General features: G+C 34.6%; 1 protein-coding gene across 2 annotated transcripts in view; it reads right to left on the minus strand.

The window, feature by feature from the left end:
• The window catches only part of LOC120624927 (cyclin-dependent kinase inhibitor 1-like), a 63,467-nt gene extending 44,656 nt beyond the window's left edge, over positions 1 to 18,811 (minus strand). Inside the window, exons 1-3 of one of the 2 annotated variants that reach the window (XM_039891749.1) lie at positions 18,736 to 18,801; positions 17,264 to 17,276; positions 16,345 to 16,787 (exon numbers count right to left, since the gene is read on the minus strand). In XM_039891749.1, the coding sequence (XP_039747683.1) occupies positions 16,345 to 16,732 (388 nt within the window). In that variant the 5' untranslated portion in view covers positions 16,733 to 16,787; positions 17,264 to 17,276; positions 18,736 to 18,801. Of the gene's footprint in view, positions 1 to 16,344; positions 16,788 to 17,263; positions 17,277 to 18,735 lie in introns of both variants that reach the window. The other variant, XM_039891748.1, reaches the window with a different exon arrangement.
• Between the last annotated feature and the right edge of the window lie 2,462 nt (positions 18,812 to 21,273).

The following is a 21,273-nucleotide window of genomic DNA, read 5'->3' on the forward strand; positions in this document are numbered from 1 at the left end:
TTTTAAGCAATTAAATATCAGCGTCCTTAACCCATTGCTAGTTACAAGTTAACAAGACTTAATAAAATAAAACACGACTTAATTACTCTACCACTGAGTGGTAACGAAATAAAACCAGAGCTTCACAACAGATTCATAAGAGAAAGCGGCAAGGTTAACATACTCTAGAAGTTTCGACAATATATTCCATCCCACCTACGCACTAAGTCTATAGTTATTTGGGATCACGTACACTGGAGTTTCTTGAACAAATACTATTGCGTTTGCGTTTACTCGCGTTTGCTTTGACCCTTAAGGGCCTGTCGTATATTCAGCATGTTTGTTTGTTTATGTTGAAATTGGTTTTAGTAGTTGACGTGCTACCTTTGAGGCGAAATATGGAATTATGAAAAAAATTACTTCATTTTTTTATTTATTTTTATACCCTTCATTTGTTCACCACTGCAAAAGCTGATGAAATGATGGAAGTATAAGTATAATATGGAAACAAAATGCGGCTTTATCGCTTAGAAGCGATCTCTGCTAGGCAAGCTTAGTACTAGGACATCATAAGCGAGTCAAGATACAAGTTGCAATAACGCTTATCATCATGTCTTATATGGATATCGTGTAAATTAATAAAAACAGAACGTTATGGAAGCAATTATGACTAACAACATAAATAAATTAAGCTGCGATAGCCTAGTTAGGTTAGGGCTGCGGCCTAACTTACGGGTGGCAGAGTTTAATTCCAGCACGCAGCATTAACTTTTCTACGTTATGAGCGTTTTATGCTATATTACTTGCTTCAACGGCGACATGAAGCCATTGTAAGTAGAACATTGTTGGAAAGCTTGCATGCCTGAGAGTTTTCCACAATGTTCTCAACGGCGTGTCAAATCCGAACTGAGCCAGCGAGGTGGACGGCCGTTGACGACGTTGTCTCTCATACATGGGCGTGATACCAGGGCCCTGCAGTGGGCCGGTAATGGGTTGATACGATGATGATGATGGTGATGATGATGACATAAATAAATGACGACACTAATAAAGTTTTTAGTTATGAGTTGACAATAGAAGCGTAAATAATCTTAAGCAGGCCCTTAAGGGAATGTAGTATATTCAATATGTTTGCTTGTTTGCGTTTGAATTACTTTTAGTAGTTGAGGGTCGATTGTTTACAATACGTTCGACAGGGTTTCCCAGGGCCATGACTCCCTATTTAGTAAGAGCAGTGGTCAAAAAATTGGTTTCTACTCGACATCGTACCGAAACGCTAAACCGCCAAGCGGCACGTCTTTGTCGATACTTAAAACTGATTTGCAACACAATAATAATGGCAATATTGCTGTACAAATCTATAAGCTAAACTAAACTAGAAATCATCATCATCATCATCATCATCATCAACAGCCTATAACAGTCCACTGCTGGACTAAACTAAATATTCCCTTAGTCGCCTCGTACACGAGCGGGAAGAAAAAGGTTGGTGACAACTGTATTCTGAGATATGTCTGCCGTCACCACACGGCGTTACAAAAATACCGTTATACTATTAATGTGTAATGTAATACTTAATGGTGTAGAAGAAATAATTATATGCACTGACAACGTCCATCTATCACCAATTTATTCCATGAAGGTTGAAGATCGTATACAATGGGATCATGGACAAAAATACTTTTGAATGTATAGGTGAGGACTAATCCAACCGCGCGTCGAGTGGTCAATTGTCCTTTTTTTCCAAGTGGTGGTATCAGAATAAATAATGTGTTGGTGTCGTTTGATTTATAAACGTCAGTCGGGACATTATAGTTCAAGAGCCAGTGAGGCATGTTGAGCGTCAATAATAATGCTATAGCTCTTTTTCAAAAGTAGTGGTTTACATTTACACATTTTTAAAATGCATATAAATTCGGAACCTACAGGATTTGAAACTGCGACTCTTTGGTAATTGCTAAGCTACGGCTCTCATTCTACTAGTGCAGAAATTAAAATGTGTCCTCTTTGACAGTCTTATGGCGAATGTAGTGGTTTACACTTCAACCTCCCTTTCGGAGGCACGAATAACGAAATAAATCAATTAAATATCACTTGGTCCGTCGTATAGGGAACCAACATGCCTAAAAGTTGTCCAAAGGAGTGTAAAGTTTTACTACGTACGTACATAGGACTACGTCTTAAGCCCGGCATAAACGGTTAAAATTCTTAGCGACATGCAAAGATATCACGTTTCGGTCAGAAACCTAAAGTTGACTATTTAACTGGCAAAAGAATAGACAAAGAATTAACAAGGGTAACCGAGAATGGTGATTACGTTAACCTACCACCAACATGATGGCAAGTTTGTTAGTAGTTTATGACTCTTCTCAAAATTACCCACCAGCTCTTGGACTATTTTGTATTGACCGAGAAATTAAGCTATACATCACGGGTTTTCACGCCCTTGCTTGAGGTGACAACAAAGTTGAATACGATTAACATAATGATGGAAATATTTGTCTGGGTCTGTCTGTATCAATATGGAGGCTGGGTGTACACTGTTTTTATAACGAGGCTGTATGTAGCCTTTGTTCCTGGCTTCGGCTGTTATGGAGTGTCTGTATTTGATTACAAAACAACTGCATTTCATGTGACTATTAAAGTTATGGAATAATCAAAAAAAAAAATAACAGAAGAATCTTAAAAAATGCCAAGGTTTTTTACTTTGTTTTTTTGTTAAATACACGGTGTTTTTTTTTATCATCGAAAATCGAGCGCACCTTTAATCTATCCGATATGTAGTGACTAAGTAACTTTACTGAACCAGTAATTAACAATACTAAAAACAATAATTTGTTCATTTAGAATTTTGAAGCAGCTTATAGCAGCTTTTGAAGTATATTGTTAAAATACTTAATTTGATCAGCTATAACTAAAATTAGGTAATAATCAAATATTTTTGTCGCATAAAACAATCGCAAGATTGAACTTATATCGCCGCCGCATCGAGCCGCGTATCTGTATAGGATGCTTCTTAGATTATTATTCTTTACTAATTAATAGGACAGATGAATACGGTCAATGTTGTAAGACAAAAAAAAGTCATCGGCCTATTTTTTTTTTTTTTTTCAATGAGAAACGAAAATTAAATTCTGCGCAGAAGCAGTCGTGGGTAAAAGCTAGTCCTACATAAGTCTAGGTAATCTAGATATCTACACGGTCTATCTTAAATTACACGGTATTACGGATAAAATCTCCGGTTGCAAATCTCTTGCATTGCGGTTTCCAGGTTTCAATATCTAGTTTCGACGGATATCGAACTGCGTGTATACAATTACATCTCATAACGGTATAAGTGATTTCACATAACACGATACGATATCGGTATTCGATATCGTTATGATAATTTGCAAAAATATATGAATTTTCAACAAGTTCACATTAAATAACTTTAGATACTGAGTCCGATTCACAAGACTGCATATTAGTGTTAACTAAATTCAATTAAAATTAAGTTGAGCACCTAATTAGCCTAATAAAGTAATAGCTAGATTTAAATACGTAATGCCGAATCCAAATTAAACTCTTTTTTTTAGTTATTGACTTCAAAATACATTGTTTAGTTTGGTGCGTATTTATTTTAATAAAATTTAACTGCCTACACGAACATTTTCATTTGCATTTTCATACACGAAGATAGCTGTTAAACCTTTTGGTGAAAACTATGAGGACAATGTTTTTGATACATAAATTAATGTATAAATGGTTTTTAATCTTCTTGATTCGATGCGTACAGAAATTATATTGAAAACATAAAATAACATTCAAAATACTGGCCAGAATGTCACATCTTTTTGAGCCTCAATCGTAAATATAAAAGATATCGATAGTTTTTTTTATGGCTAGTTTGCATCGAAATTAGAACTGCGTGCATATAATTTTAATTTTACGGATTTTTTTTATTTTAAGTGAATCGGATCGAACAATGTAAAATCGGTTTGAGCTATTACACCAAGTATCATTACCATTAGATTCAACACGAGTAATTTCACGTCGAGATATCAAAGAGGAAATTATACCACTCGCTTGTCATTAAAGGACCAAAAATGTGACTGCATTACATTTAAAGGACCTGCAGGTGTAATTACGTCTAATATGTTACGTATACGTTCTCACGGTGTCGTTAGTGTGACTTCCGAATCGTGTAAAACTTGACAGTTGACCAACGGAAAATGAAATTATGAGTTAAGGACAAAAATAATAAGTAAAATGCTAAAATCAGCTTTTACGCTTTAACGTGAACTTTGTTAGTAATTAATAAATGCCCTAAATTTACTGAAAATTCGTCACTTTTATATATCAACTTCAAAACCATTACCCACATTTATTACATACTCACCAATCTAAGTAAAGTAAAGTAAAGTAATTATTATAATTACTTTACTTTACTTTACTTTACTTGTACATTTACCTACCTATGATAAATAAAAAGAAGCTCTTTAACTTTATAAAGAAGAACAAAGAAACAAAACATTATAAAGAAAGTATACTTGGAAAATTATGACATCTTATTATATATATATATAATAAAATAATTATACTCATAGTAATTGACTGTACGTAGACAAAATCGATAAAACACAACCCTAACTAGGACTTTACCGGACTTCTTCGCAGTTGGTTATCTATAAGCGCACAGTGCGGAACATACCGTTTTTATTTAAATTTCGAACACAAAAACTACCACTAAAACAATAACCTTCGCGTGTCGATATTTTTTTTTCACGACACGGTCGTGTGATATACTGACAAAGAAGTTTTTTCTTTGACGCGGTGCATTTATTTTTTAATTTTTACCGTCGAGGTGTTTTTTATGTGCATTATTATTTGCATTGGACAGCTGTCAGAACGGAATAAAATCCTACGCGTTTCTGAATTGAAATTGACGCGTTCAATTTAAAAACAATTAAAACGAACTGTGAATTGGGAATAATGGGTTGGGTTTGATGAAATCTAGTGGAAAAATATTTTGGGTTTGTGTTATGAGCATTTTTGAAGGTATATTTCTTTTGGCGCGCTGTGAAATCAGATGAGAATGTTTTTTCCGAAACAATCATAAATTGCGCGCGCAGATCTAATAAGTCTATCATTTAGTCAGTCCCTTTTCTATTATACCTACTATTTATTGAATTAAAGTGTTATTTATTTAAAATGTTAAATTTAGATCATGATGTGCGACATTTATTTGAATTAGTAACAAAAACGATATAACAAAGTACCTACAGGTATTTTTTTTTAGTTTTATGTTAAGTTAGCGCTTGACTATTATCGCATCAGTAGTATCCATAGTTTAAGATATCTAAACACTAACTATACCGTCAGAGTGAAACCTATTTTGCTTACTGTAAAGCTCAAATTCATTCAAACCTTTATCTTGCGGAATCCTTGCCAGCGATCTTGGCGGAAGGTTTGTTAAATAAAAATCAGTAGTACAGAAGACTCGTTTCAAAAATGAGATCCCGCTGGGAATCAAACTCAGGACTTTTTATTTTTGAACTAGACACAGGAAAAGCATACTTTATTGTTCAGATTTAGGTATTATCCGCAGATTTTACCTCTTGGTTAAAACGTTGTAGGTATTTTCCAATAAATTATCCAAACTGTTAATGAGGTAACTAGGAAAAGAACCCTAATAACTATAGTTCCTGTCGTTATTATCGACTTGCGTCGTAATTAAGTATTTTATAATATATACTTTACTTGTTGTTTGTGTTACTAAGGCCAAACTTTGTAAAAGGAACTTTGTCTCTGTAGTACAGTGATCGACAGAGTTTGAGCATTCTTAGGGTTATATCGATAGCGCAGCCTTAATAAAAAATAAAAAGGTTTTATGTTGATGTGTGAATACAAAATAAATAATTTTACGATTTAGTTTTGCTAACAAACTAAACGTACTAAATATAAAAGAGTGTGTTTTAGGTTTTCGTTTTTTACGCAGCAAGGTATCGACTAGAGCACTAAAAAGCAAACCTACGCTCGACTTCGATGCTATCTATGGTGTCCGTTGAAGCTTGAGTTACTAAGGCTACATAAATGGGAAGGTAAACGGTCAATAACGAAAACCCTATGAACCATATCGGTGTACGGGAACTGAGTATCCCATCGCACGTGTTCCCATTGATCCCGCTCATGGGAAAGCGTTTAACGAGGGTGATATATTGCTGAGAGATAACTACCTATCCCGGTGTGCATCGATAGGGCCGTTTGGTGTATTGTAAAATTATAGGTATCGCTGATTAATAAATGATTGTTTAAATAGAAGCTAAAGCGATGGGTAACTATGTCCCTATGATGTAATAGTGTATTGTGGGCTTTTTTTGGCAGAGTTTCTGGCCCTCTGGGTTTGTTTACTTGTTAGGTAATTTTAGTTAGAAATTTTTTTTGGAAACAATCCTTTCCCTTACTTACTTAGGGTAATTTTCCTCTTACCCTTATGGGTAAAAGTATCTAAAAAGTGAATGTCACAGGATAATTGGAAATCGCGAGTGTTTGATAAAAACCAAGGATATCATTTGGAGAGTAAGAAAGCATTGTCTTGTGTATGCTGCCAAAAACTAAAGTTATGTTGTTTTTTGGGTAATTAATACTTATTTAATACCTAGCTCGGTAGATTTCAGATTGCATAATACACCTTTAGTTACGCCTTAGGTTCTATAATCGCTCATAGCATGTTCCACTCTCTTGCCACAGGTCCTCTCATTCAAAAGTAAGATATGAGAGAGAAGTTTGCAGCAATAAGGTCGCCTTTGCATGCCTACATTTTAAATTTATTTCTTATTCTTGTTATTTTTGTATCATCTGTATTATTTAAGGTTTTGCGTGTAATATAGTGTTTCTTCTTCTTTTTCCCCTCTTGCAAACTTCCTTTGTTTTTCGTACAAAATAAATGTTTTCCTAATCCTGCAACGTTATAAAACCCCCACATCACTTAGCTCATTCAGTTTTCACTAAAAGGCGACAAGGTCCAAAACCGTAAAGGAATCATCGATAAAAATATAATTTCATTTGGCTTCCCCCTTGGGAACGTAAATTGGACCGTTTGGATATTGGGTAATTATGGATATCGCTACTAAATGATTGTTTAAAATTCAAATAAAAGTGAACGCTATGGGAACTCTCGTTCATTGTAACCATACGTTGCTTACAGATGTGCGTTAATTGTTTAGCGTTGTGGAATTATCATCAATTATTATTGGACAAGGGTGTTTGCAGTTCTCAGTTATGTTTGATTATGGAATATGGTGGATTATCCGAAATAGCTTTTATCCTGTCCCATTAAAAAAACTTCTCTACCGTTATCAACTGTTAGTCTTCATACAGAACACATAATTTTAAAGCTAATTTTGTATGGATATGAAAGGTCGCCACCGGTTGCGAACTATCAGAAAACTTCAGAATAGGGCGGCAGAGTGTCGGTAGTTATTACTCTTGTAGTATATTTTCAAGACGCCAAGGAGGTTTACAAAATTCTGGTCACTTATGATTTTCAAAAAGTAACATAAATATGAAGTAAATACGTATGTATGTACACTTATTGTTATTATAGATAGAAAAAAATATAAGTACATATTTGTGACATTTTCCAAATCATTAATGGGCAGACAGTTTGGGGATCGCAGAAGACGGCGGTAGTAGAACAGCGACATACTTAATATGAATTTAACACTAGTTTTACCTCTTGCAACGTTTCTACGAAAGCAAAAGTTATAGGGCACTTTCACTAGTCCTCCGACAGGAATATAATGGTATATTTTAAGGCCGTATAAAAAGAGGTTCCCATAGAAAAACGCTAAGACACCGGGAAGCCAACGTCCGGAACAGAAACGATCAGCTGTTTTTTGTACTGCAAATGAGCCTCTGACTATGTGGGTGAAGGTATTTTAGGGTTTGAGTCACTTTACGTATCTATTTAAATAAAAATGTAAGTAATTATCTTACGGAAACAATATTGAATAAAATATTTATAAACCATTTACCTAATTATTAAAAAAAAAAAAAAAAACAAAATTTTAACCACGATACGTTCTGCATATTTGTGTATTTTTTCGCAACAATGTGAATGTTTCAAATATTAAAACACTGCGGATTGGAAAACTTGTAAGTAAGGAAAATTAGCCTTTAAAAGATCTTGAACGTGTTTTTGTCGCAAACTGTCTCCTGATATCAAGACAAGACTTTTTTTTCTAATACGAAAACAAACTATCGGGTCGCCCAGTGGCGTTCGCTTCTTACATGCACAAAAGCACTGCATACCCAATATTGTTCCTATAACTCGTTCATGAGTAGGATACTTATGCTTTACACCTTCCCTGGTGGAAACCAAAAGTAAAAAAAAAAAATAGGATTTAAGCGGCCCATGGTTGCCTTAAAACATATTTAAGAACGTGCTCAAGAGTCATACTACTATGGGTAACGCAATAAAACCACATCCGAATTGCCCATCGGTTCATGCGCCAAGATTACAGACGGACAATGGTTTCCAAACTAATACTCATTTTAATCAGAGGTTATTAAAAATACCGTTCTGACCGACATAAATATAATCCGACTACTAGTGTAGTTAAGTATTACGGTACTTAATTTCGGTTTCCCAAAACGGTTACAATACATTTGCGTTTATCTCACTCGTTGCCACGATGGCATGCCACTTTCTTCTGTACATTTGTGTTCCATTCCATTCAAACGTTAGAAAGTGCGTAAGCGTGAAACCAAGCGTCTGCCTTTTTTTTAAATTTCACTTCTAAATTCTTATTTCGCAAACTTTAGTATATCGAATTCTACATGTTTTGACCCCTGTCTTAGTGTACTGCACTGTGCACAGTATGTCTCAGTAGGGAGAAATACTTAAATTTCTGCGTCACAAAAGTGCAAGACAAGTATGACTTTCGGAATCAAAACTGGACGTAGTTTAGAAGGCATTTGGGTCATTGTAGCTAATAAAAAATACTTGCTTCATATGTGCTTTGGTTCCAGTCATACGACAGTACCAACATACTATCTGCATTTGAAAAATTACTATGCTTTTCGACATAAGAAGTAATCGGATCTGTAAACTATCACGTCAATGCCTTGCCTCGTTTCTGCGTGAAAAAAACATAAATGAGACCATTTAAATAAGAGCTAATTGCATTGCTGGTGTTTTGAAAGATGCAGAGTCAAAATTAATTTTCATAATCATTGTATGATTGTCCAGAAACTGTGCTAGAAGCAAGCAACTTAATTTAGTTATTTCAGATACTTCAAGGACACGAATTGGTACGGTACCGTAGACTCAGATTCGCCCTTCGCTTTATCTGGAACAAGCCCTCCGACGTTCTTAGGATCGTAAATAATGTATGAGGAAGGAACACCGGGAATCCAGTTTCTAGGTATTTAACCAGACCCTGTGAATGGTCACTTTTTATCCCTCTAAGTTGGCAGTTCGTTAGGATCGCTGAACCATATCCTACGTGCTGTTTCCTTAGGGTAGCTACGCACGTGAACCCCGTGAGAAAGGCAACAAGGTACATTGCATTTGTAATGTCATTTTACACTTGTTCAATTGTATTTCTGCACTTTGCAGTAACAAGTGCGAGCATTTACGTGCTATTTTAATTGTGATGACCTTTCCGGTTATGTGTAACTTGCAGGATATTCGATGCCGTTTTTTTTTATTGCGCATGTTAGCCCTTGACTGCAATCTCACCTGATAGCAGTCATAGTGGGCTAACCTGTGAGGGGTATGGCAGTTATAAGGCAGATTGGACGGCCGATTGGCGCAGTGCGCAGTGACCCTGCTTTCTGAGTACGAGGCCGAGGGTTCGATTCCCACAACTGAAAAATGTTTGTGTGATGAACAATTATGTTTTTCTTATTAATATAAGTATTTATGTATATTATTCATAAAGTTATCTTAGTACCGATAACACAAGCAACGATTACTTTGGGGACTAGGTGGCGATGTGTGTATTGATGTGATTTATTTATTTATTATAATAAGCTTTAGGTTTCTACTATTCTCTAAATCGATTAGCGGCACGTCTTTGTCAATAGGGCGGTAACTAGCAACGGCCTTATAGCATCCAACCAGACCAGAGAATATGCAGCAATTATTAATTCTCAAATTTCCCGAACCCGGGACCTCCCAATTATCACCACAGCGCGTACCACTGTGCCAGGGAGGTCGTCAAACTGCAGAAACCGTTTACTTTCTTAGGCTGATATTAAGTCCTTTGTAGTTTGTTATTAAATTATATATTTTTTAAGTTACCTTGAGAATTATTACTTTATTATATTTATTAATATTCATAACTACAATATCAATTTTATGAACTTTAAATAGTCCCTATTAGACTGATACAAAAGGCAATACATATATTAATATCGTCATCGGCGGGAGAAGAGCCGTAACTTAGTGGAAATTGCTCAGATTGACAGTGAGTCTTAGGTTCAAATCCTCCGAAACTTTTACATGCATTTCAAAATTTATAAAACTTTTATGAGATACCTTAAGTACATAAATATTAAAAAATTAAATTGCTATCGTGATAACCGTGGTTAGAAATCGATCTGTGTTTAAACAATAACAAACAGATGATGCAGCATACCCTCCGGTCACCCGATACAGAATGTTAGTTAGGGGTGTTGTAGGGGTATTTTAGGGGTGCTATTAATATTGTGCGCGCGGGGGCTGGCAGATGCCACCGACGACCGTTACTATTCCCCTATCTGTGAAATTTTGAAATTCGAACACGTGTGTTGACAGCATTTTTTTTTCTTATCACCCACATCGTAATGATTTCGCGATCGTGTTTCGGATGCAATAAAACCTTTTTGTTTTACAGAAATCCTATTGCGAACATATCGATCCTGTTATGCGAAAAGTGTACCTATTAATTTTATTTTTATTGTTTTCTCCGAAGAGTCGAAATGAAGCTTTTAAAAAAGGTTCTTTATGTAAAAGTATTTGATTACAGTTTAGATAAATAACTAACTAAAAATTAACTCATTTGTTAGAAAAGCAGATGTGTTGACAATTGAAATTATTGAGAAAATTTAGTTGTATGTAATTTCAAATTACACACTTGTGCTTTGTCGTTTTACACTAATCTATAAACTATACTAAATTAAAAGGTACCTGTCAAATAACTCTTTTGTTGAGCAGAAGTTAATTTTACATAATTATAATTTTTTGGTTAAGCAGAAGATTAAGAATTGTTATTTTAGTTTAGCTTAGAGATTTGTGTATACAATTACTCAACTAAATATAATCTTATGGCCACAAGCACCATACAGTCATAGTATAATCGTTTTACGTAGATCGAATACCGGTTAGTTTTAGTTTTCACCTATGAATGTAGACACAAATGAAATTATCTAATTCTTATTACTATAGTGTCACAGGAAATTAATATAGTTAAGTATGGGTTGGGGTAGAAATGACAGTTAAAAAATCAATATAACCGTTGGAGTCAGTGTCCGCGAGGGTGAACTAACAAAGGGTGCGCACGCGCCGGTTCGCATTACGAAAATTACAATGAAAACGAGATTTACGATTCACGAATGAAATGCATTAACTTGCTGCAATAAAATTGATTGAAGCTTCCACTGTACACGTATCGTATTTGATCACCGTCGATTGTACCTACGGCAGATGGTTGAAATACATCTAACGTAAGGTTATTTTCATCTCTGCACTGAGTTGTCAGATAAAACTTATTTTGTAACCATGTGGAGTTCTATATGCTAATATAAAAAAATCTAACATATATAAGTTAGACTTTTTTTTGTATATATTACAGACTGCAAAAAAATTGGTATTCACTCTGCAAAAACTTTAAACTAGTTTTTTTCTTTTTTTTTTGACGTAATATAATATAATATATCCTATAATTCTTTGGTCAAAAATATCAAAAGCGACATTGAGAGACGCGGTGCGGTCGTGTTTTTATTTCAACTAACCATTCTTTAATATTAATAAAATAAAATCTTTTATCTACCAAGTCAAATAAATCTCAAATATTATTAATAAATCTGAAGCAATCACTCAATTGAGAACTTTATTTGGCTACAGATAATAATTATTGAACATAAAGTAACGTTTTTATGATTTATTAACAAAAAAACAAATTAAATCAACATGGTTAGAAATAGACAGCTGAAATCCAATAAAACCGTACCGTGTTATTACATGCAGATGTAAGTTGGAGAGTTTGTGAAGGGCCGCAGTTTAGTTTGATTGTCTGAAACTGACCAAGCGTACGGACAAGGCAGGGGGTCTAAGAAACAAACCCGGTCACCCAATTTCTAAGATCCCTTCTAAACTTCTAATAGTTTTCGTAATTACACCTCTACTAGTGTCGTTGAACTTTGGAGTGTTTTGAATTTTTTTCGCCGTAAGTGGACGCAACTGCGGGATATCGGATATTGTATGCAATTGGAGTTATTTTTGAAATGCTACAATTGCATGTGAAATCTAAGTCGTTTCTAAGTAGCGCGGTCAAGTTACATTTGATTGTAGGTATATGTAGGTACGTAATGTATGATATTTTAAATTCAAAATCTCTTTATATTTGAGAACCGTCTCACAGTGAATAGTTATGACTATTTTACTGCTTTACTGACAACACACAGCTCAGTGGTAACTTATTTTTTTTTAAAAAAAAAAGCAAATCTAAAGTGCTTTTTTGTCGCGCCTTTAATAAGATACTATTCATTGATTCTCTAGTTTATATTGGGTGCAATTTCGGTTAATAGCTTTGTAGTAATTGAATAAAACTCCTTTTTTTAAGGCTCAGTACTTCTTAGTTCTTCTATTTAGTCATTTATTTTTTGGTGCTTTCATAAGTTATGTGCGTTTTAGGTAATTCAAATATCACTTGCTTCAACGGTGAAGGAAAAAATCGCGAGGAAACCCGCATGCCTCAGAGTTCGACATAATGTTCTTAAAGGCGTGTGGCGTAGAGTTAAAAACGTAGGACTTTGCGATCCTAGATCTAAATGGGATCCTAGCGAAGTTTTACTACCATATACGAAGTTGTAGACACTTGACCCACATAAGTTGTTTGTTTTGACATATTATTACGCAGCGCCCTCCCACATATGCTCCATTTTAGATTGGACATGTGCGAACATACGCTAGATATTAATAAAACACAACGTAAACATTTGCGCAACTCCTCTAGCTAACAGTGCGTAATTGCTTTAATTATCTTACAATCTACCGCAGTATCACTACATTAGTTATTTTGTTATTCATATCTGATAACAATAAGTTTGCACTTGGAAAACTACGCTGACTTCAGTAGGTGACTAGTTAGTAACTAAAATATCAAATACAGTTAAATGATGGTTTGTAATCAGTTAAATAAATAATGTTTAATTACCTAAATACTACTAAACAATATAACTACAAGGAGAATATAAAAGAGTAAACGCAGCGTCCATCGTGTTTCTACTACCATTTACTGGGATCACCAACTCTTTAGTCCAATTTAGATTTATATCGATGAGTTTAGTAGAATGTTATTGAAATGCTATTGATGATGATCCTAAATACTAAATAGTTAAAAACTTCGATTTATGTTAATTGTATATTCATATACGGAGTTATTTATCAACCTAAATAACTTTTACGTTACCATAATGCCTAATTAAAAGAGAAAAAAAATAACTAACAAAATACCTAAGAGTACACAAACACTTCACTTAAATCGTTTTTTTATCCCAAAACCGTTGAACTGGATACTTTAGTGTTTAAACGAATTAAAACTTTCGTTAAGGGACCAAAGGGAAAAAAACTGGCCCTTTTATAAATTTAAAACGTATTATATGTTATACAATCCTAAAATAACATTACTTGTTATTAATTAATTAATGTTCAAAAAAAACATTCTAATAAGCAGCTTAACAAATTTTTTGCGCATCGACCCTTTTGATGCTTGCGCAAAAATGTTCATTAAAAATTAACTAAGAAAGGAGGTGTTAAAAATCTTAATTTTTAATAAGTAGTTACTTAATTACCAAAAAGGGTTTGGATCTTTATGAGGTTTTTGACACCTCGGTGGACAAAAAACACGTCCGGCTTTTTTGCTATCACCAAGTTAGGGGCGGTTGAATGCCAAGGAAGTTAGGACAAAAGGTGTGAAGGAGAAAATGAAAACAATGGTATAGTTATAAAGACCCAAACCTTGGAGTTTAGGAGGAAAATAGTACTAATTTTGGAATAAGGAAAACCAGTCCATGCTAAACTCCTTAAAATGGTATAAATGTAACGTAATTTTTTTTTTTTAAGTTTTAAGTTTTTTTTACTCCATTCAAGTTAGCCCTTGACTGCAATCTTAACTGGTGGTAAGTGATGATGCAGTCTAAGGTTGTAGCGCTAACTTGTTTGGGAGTATGGCAGTTATATTAAACCCTATATTATATACAAGGTTAGATCTTATATATTATCTTTAAGATTTTTTTATTTTTTATTTTACGCAGGTTAAACTGCAGTGCACAGTTAGTATAACTATTAGGTTTGATCAACGTATAGTATATTGATAAGTTTGGGTTTGATAGTTTATCAGATTATATTTAGCTTCTGTCGAAGACTAAACTGACACCACGATTATCCCGGAGGTGTCATTATGATATCGGTCATTTGATGGTCATTTTATTAACAGAGGGTCAGAGTTGCAGTGTCAAATAACGATGGATGACCGGGCAGTTGACACCCGTCTATAAAATTAGTAATCGTCTAGTATTCGGTTACATAATGGATTATTTAAAATTAGGTCTTATCACTTATGTATATATTAGTTGATTAAAATTACTAAATGCTATTTTCCAACTAGAATTATTGAATGGCCAATTTTTGTAAGGGTAGACTATGAGAAACAAAGAAAGTTAAATAATCGTCAACACTTTTATCTAACATACCAAACAAGGTACCGTATATTTTTTGGGTTATGAATATTAATATGCCATTGGTGTACCTAAAAAAAATTACTGCACTAAAATAAAATAAATACACCTACTCTTTTCTATAAGTTGGAACTCTTTTTGTACCATCTAAAATCTAAAATGCAGTAATTTTTTTTGAGTTTCTATACCTACCTATACCTATAGATTTTAAAGCAAGAGTCAGTAAACTTTTGTGGCAAAAATAAAAAAATATCTACCAATTACGAATGCCAACCAAGCATTAATTTATAAGCTATTACATAAAACAACGCTTCATAAACAATGGTTTCATTTAATACTTTCTAGATGATTTAATTCCTTCCGAGGCGAGGTAGGTACCTATTAGCTTCCGCGGAAAAAAATATATGAAATCCATCAAAAGGTAGAATAAATGTACCTATTACTTACTTTCGCAGTAAATCTCATTGCAAGCTATTATAAATACAGTGTCTGTTTTATAAATAAAATACACCTCACATTAAGTAAGATATCTATAATTAATATAAATAAAACATCTACTGATAAGTACCTAAGTGTGATCTTAACATGTTTAATTATGCTTTCCTTTATGAACTACCTAGATAAGGTAGTTCATACCTACCCAGTGAACCAAAAAAACAGATTTTCAATAGGGTTTCCTAAAAACACTTCTCAATTTAAAACACGAAAAGTACTGAGATAACTTCAAGATACAAAATTGCATTTTTTGAATTTGTAGGAAAGTTTGCTCACCTAATTAGGTTTTTAAAAAAAAACTTTGTATTTATTTAAGATACGTATGCATAGGAGTTTTTTTTTTGGTTTAATTTTTACTTGTTATTACCGCACTAGGGTTTGTTTTCATTGTTTTTTGACCGAATCTGTGTAACTTAAAGAAAATCGGTAGATATAAAATGTCGTGAAAAAATAGAATAATTTAAGTTACAAATTTAGATAAGGTTAAATTTAAGTAAAAATTATATTAAGACAGCGTTTAATTATACACCTACTCCTACATAAGTTTCGCTAGCAAATTTTTCTATGACAAAACGGACCGAAACAACCTACCGACGCCAAAGATTCGCGAGCCCTGATGTAAATCACTTTAAATGGCAGGATGCCTTGTAATAATATTAATAATGACATCTGTCGTACTAATGCAAAAATACATAATCATGTTTACACATTAAATACGATATTTTCTATCATTAAATACGCCAACATAAACAGTTCCTTGTTTCATGTCAAACTTTATAAGACCTATTTTAAACAACGTCCGTAATACAATCGGGTGTCAGAATATATTGGTCACCAGTGAGGCGAGTTCACGCATTTCAGTGGGACAAATTTCGCCACTGTGAAAAGAACGCGAGGGTATATCTAAGAGTTAAATCTTTAATACAAAAAAGGAACACTAACCTGTTATTCTCTTTTGCGTTTTGCTGTTTTCTGGACTCGATGCTTTAGATTCTTGTTTGGGTGCGCTCGGTTTTGGCGTTGTCATTGTGATGGGTGACCTTCTTAAAGCCGCAGGGATTGATGTGGCCGGCACAAGTTGCCACGCAAACCTTTGAGCTCCTGGTAGTGGAGTTTCATTCGCGAAATCGAAGCCCCATCTTTGGCTGTCCAATTCCAACTGCCTCGCCAGCTCCCGCTCGACAAATCGCCTGTTTTCTTCTCTATCCGTACACCCAAACAAGTTTCTCCTCACGCCTTCTAATGTGGTCACTCCTCGTACACTTAAAGACCTCGAGTCCAGTACTGTGGTGGCCTGGAGGCCAGGCGCCCTCACACTTAATGCTGACATCTTCGTTTCGACAGTTCCCGAACTAGAACGCACTCCCCGACCGCATCCGCGCAACCTAAAGAACAATAACTCAAGTTTTTAACACGCACAAACCAGTGTTTGTCTCATTACGAACCAAAAAGAATTGATTGTAAACAACGCGAATACGACGCGACGCGCAAACGACGTAATACGTCCACCCAGAAACAGAGCGAATGGCCGACTAAAGAATGAACGCGGTTGCGTGAGCGGCGTTCACCTTCGCTGCGTACGCCGCAGCGTCGCTTTTGCCTGCGAGCATGTTTTGCGTCGCTTGACACAGTGTGGCGCTACTATCGGATGTTTTCCTTAAATTGACGGATTATCTCTAACCAAGTTCTACGCATTACTTTGTATTTATTATTATAATTACAACATTTATTTTACTAACATTCAAAACAAATACCTCCCTACATCCTAAGTTTATGAAAAAATATTATTTTAATAATTTTTTTTTTAATGCATTCTACTTCATTCAATTAAATCTTATAAAATAATATTTTTATTATGTACCTTAGTTCTGAAACTTGATGGACCCACGCAATAGTGAATATAGGGAAAATAGACCTTAAAATAAATACAAAGCAATTAATAATAAATAAAATAAAACATGATGCTGTCGCCGCACTATTAATCCGATTGCATCCGAATAAAACTCTGCTTGCAATTTCGCGATGGTTTTAGGCAAAGTAGAATAATCAGGTACCTATTAGCAATTATTAAAAAATATCAATTTAATACGTTTATGTGGTTGAAAATTGTTTTAAAATTAACAAAGGGCAACCGGCAAGCAATTATATTCATTAAAAAAAAACAGTTTCCGTTCGGTTGAATTAACTTGAAATAAATTAATTTTTTAGACAACTTTGTACTGAATATTAGAAAGTTGTAGATATATTCTTTTTATGCCTAAGTTCCCTTAATAACGGGATATAACATACGTTTCGAATATCAGGCGGAGCCGCAGCAAAGTGTTTAGTTAAAACTATAAAGATCATTAAAGAACAATGAAATCAAGTGAAGTTTCAATTATGCAAAGAATATCATCATCATGAAAGTGAATCATTGTGTATTTATCAATATTTAATGAATTGGTAACCAAATGTTGCCATAATAAATTAACTTACCTGAAGCTTAAACCTAAATATAGAATAGTTTAATTTATTTTTATATGTGCAGGCATCAAGGATTCTACATACTTACCTCAAATAAAAACATATTGATGAGTAATTAATTAATTATCTAAAAAAAATTTAAGCATCGAATTAAATGTTTTACACTCAAATAAAATGTATAAAATGCCATATGCATTATATTATGTAAACAGAAAATTTAAAAGTTACCAAACCCTAATAATAATGGAATTAAGAAAAAAAATTTATGTTGTCTCTCTGCACTCAATCCTACATCGAAATACTGTACAGAAATATAAAATCTTTCTAATTATACAAATAAAACACTTTTTATCATCAATACACTATCAATTTTTATTTAACCTTAAAAAGTGGAAAGTTTATTTAATTTGGATAATGGCAACTCCAATGCAGAGCTTGTTTACGAAGAACGAAGACGTGTCTAGTTACGTGTGCAGCATACTTTAAAGCTTCTTATCAGAAATACTGTTGTCCCTATCACACTTGCGCTTGGCCGCATAGCATAAAAGGGGACAGAGCATATATTAATAGCACACAACGTCGCCGCCATTTTGCCGAACGAAGACTAGAATTTTAGAATACGATTGGAACCTGATTTATTAAAACACATTGGTAATAACAAAACAGTAATGTAAAAATTATGCCTTAACATATTTATTTTAACCAAAACTTTGAAATATTTTTCGTTATAACACAGCGTCATTTCGGATTTAGTAAAATGGAGTAAAATTGCGAAACTGTTATTCAATAGCATGAAGACATCTTGTGTACGATTTATTAAAATGCAAAATGGTCGTTATAATTTCGGATAAACAATACAAATGCACTTACCTGGTTAGTTTTACAACGATATTTCACGGAAAATCTTCAATTTAACGTCGGGGTTCACTGCACTGGCGTACTAATTTTCGAGATATGACAAAGACGCGATGGCGAGAGCGCGGGCTTAGCGCTGATTGGTCCAAAAGGGCGGCCATTGTTTTCATTGGCCGGAAGATTTTAGGCGCCAAATTTCGGTTGGTCGAGGAGCCGGATGGCGGGAAATAAATGAGACTTTCCGGTGCGCTCGAGTTTTGTTACGGAAAATTGTGTTTGGCGCGTTTAGGTTTATGCTTGTTTACTTTTATTTCGGTAAACACTTTCAAGAGCGTATGTGTAGGTGTTTAAATGTCGAGTATTTAAAGAATTTGCTTGTTTATGAGCGATTTGGGAGTAATTTGTAGAATGTTTCCAACTGGGTAGTTTTTCCACATTTATAATTCTCAATTGGGAAAAACTACGGCGTATTTTAAGTCCGTTTGTCTACCTCTTTTTATAACAGTTTTTTAAATATAGTTAAATTTAAATAAATGGTTTAATTGTTTAGGTTTACCCTTTGTAGTAATTTATTTATGCTTTTTGGTAAGTACTTATGTTAGTTTTGCCGGTGTACTAAAAAATCATTTGGGGGTTACAGTTTGTTTGTTTACCTACCATTTTTAAAATTTTCTTCAATGTTTTCATTCTACCCATAAGTTTTTAATGTGCAATATCTAATGCGGCGAGTCAGCCAGGCTGATGGCGTGGCGACGCACAGGGTGCGTTAAATCGTGCTTTACTTTCGTAGAATTTTTATATAAAGAGTTTTATCATGCATAATTACCATCCTTTCGTGCGTAATTTAACTTCTAAACAAAATAGTTTTGGCGTTTCTTCTTATACCTATTCTTTCTGTTTTTTCTTGGTCTTCCTTTGGATATTTCTGTTATGTGACATCCACCTGTCACACTTCGATTTTAAGGCTGTCTGGTTCCAGGTAGCTCTCCCATCTTAAACATGTATTATGACATTGTTCTTATGAAATTCCAGAGTCAGGAATGGTTTATTGGTGTGAAAACTTCTTTACGTGCGTCAAGCACTTTTGGTGGACAAAAGGCGTGAAACTTTCGTCATATAAAGGCAGCCTAATCCTAGCGATAGGGCAGCCTTTATATATTTTTGTTTTAACCATATTGTTTTCATTCTTTATGTGCAATAAAGACTTTGTCTATTGATCGCCTACCTAGATTGGTTGTCACAGCATCAACGGTGGTTTGGGCAGTGCGGTAGCATCTCCAGAGGTCAAATTCAAATTAAAATTCAAAACTTCTTTATTTATGTAGGCCTATCACAGGCACTTATGAAGCGTTCATACATAATTGTAAAGGGATGGTGATAACTTCGTCACATAACTACGAATGGTTAGTGGTGCGTGCCTGGAAGCGAACTCGGTCTCCTCGAAAGGGATACCGAAAGCCTAACAACTAAGCTATGGCCGCTACTTTGATCACAATACTTCAATTACGAAGCTGTACACTGAACTACCTGTCATTGCCAATATCAACAGATAAGACGAGTAAATCATTTAAACGACCTCAGTTTTTTGTACCTATCTACTTATTTGAAGAAGCTGAACAAACAAAATACGCATGCAAGATCGAAATCATGTAGGTATATTATATTTCATATCCCTCCATACTAGAATTATTGTAATATTTTAGAATACCTAATTTTATGCAAGAGACATTTTATATCTTTTCGCTAAGTTAGTCTTGTTATCACAAGAATCTAGATTTGATTATTGGAGCAGCTTGGAATGTTTAAGCTGAAATTTTATCTGTTTTATGAAAGCATACGTTGGCCCAGCCGTGGGCTATTCACAGGCTTTTTATAGTAAGAATTGTCGCCCAAACAGATGGCCTACCTGATGGTAAGTGGGAAACCATAAACTACCAACTGATAAACACTTCGCAAATTTTTGTATTTATCAACTTTAGGCATAGGTGATATGCCTCATGAACAGCCTTATATGAGAAAGCAAAATTTTGGTATAACAGTCAAACCTGAGACCTCTTAGTTGCATAACGATCACCACATTTCCACTCCGCTTCTGCAACTAATAAAACTGAACCGTTAGTGCCTTTTTGACATATTTATAACGGAAGTCAGTGCAAAGTTTGCGGTTGACAAAAACGTGTTTCCGTTCGCCGCAGATGGTTTGTGTTGCACAGATGAAAAAATATTTCTCTCTCTGCAGGTGCAGATGACAAGAAGTGGTGATAGCCTAGTGGTTAAAGTCTCGGCCTTCTTTGTGACCGAGATCGATCCCCGGCGCGAATTTCTAACTCTAACACTTGCTTCAACGGTGAAGGAAAACATCGTGAGGAAACCTGCAACCCTGAGAGTCCTTATATCGTTGTGAAAGGCGTGTGGAGTCCACCAATCCGAACTAGGCCAGCGTGGTGGACTACGGCCTTAACCACTTCTCATTGTGGGAGGAGACAGAGAGAGGAAAGTATTCATTGACATACCTGGCCCAAGTACACATAGACATCGCCCATAAGCAGAACA

The sequence above is a fragment of the Pararge aegeria genome, chromosome 7, assembly GCF_905163445.1.
Source record: "Pararge aegeria chromosome 7, ilParAegt1.1, whole genome shotgun sequence".
Lineage (NCBI taxonomy): Eukaryota > Metazoa > Arthropoda > Insecta > Lepidoptera > Nymphalidae > Pararge > Pararge aegeria.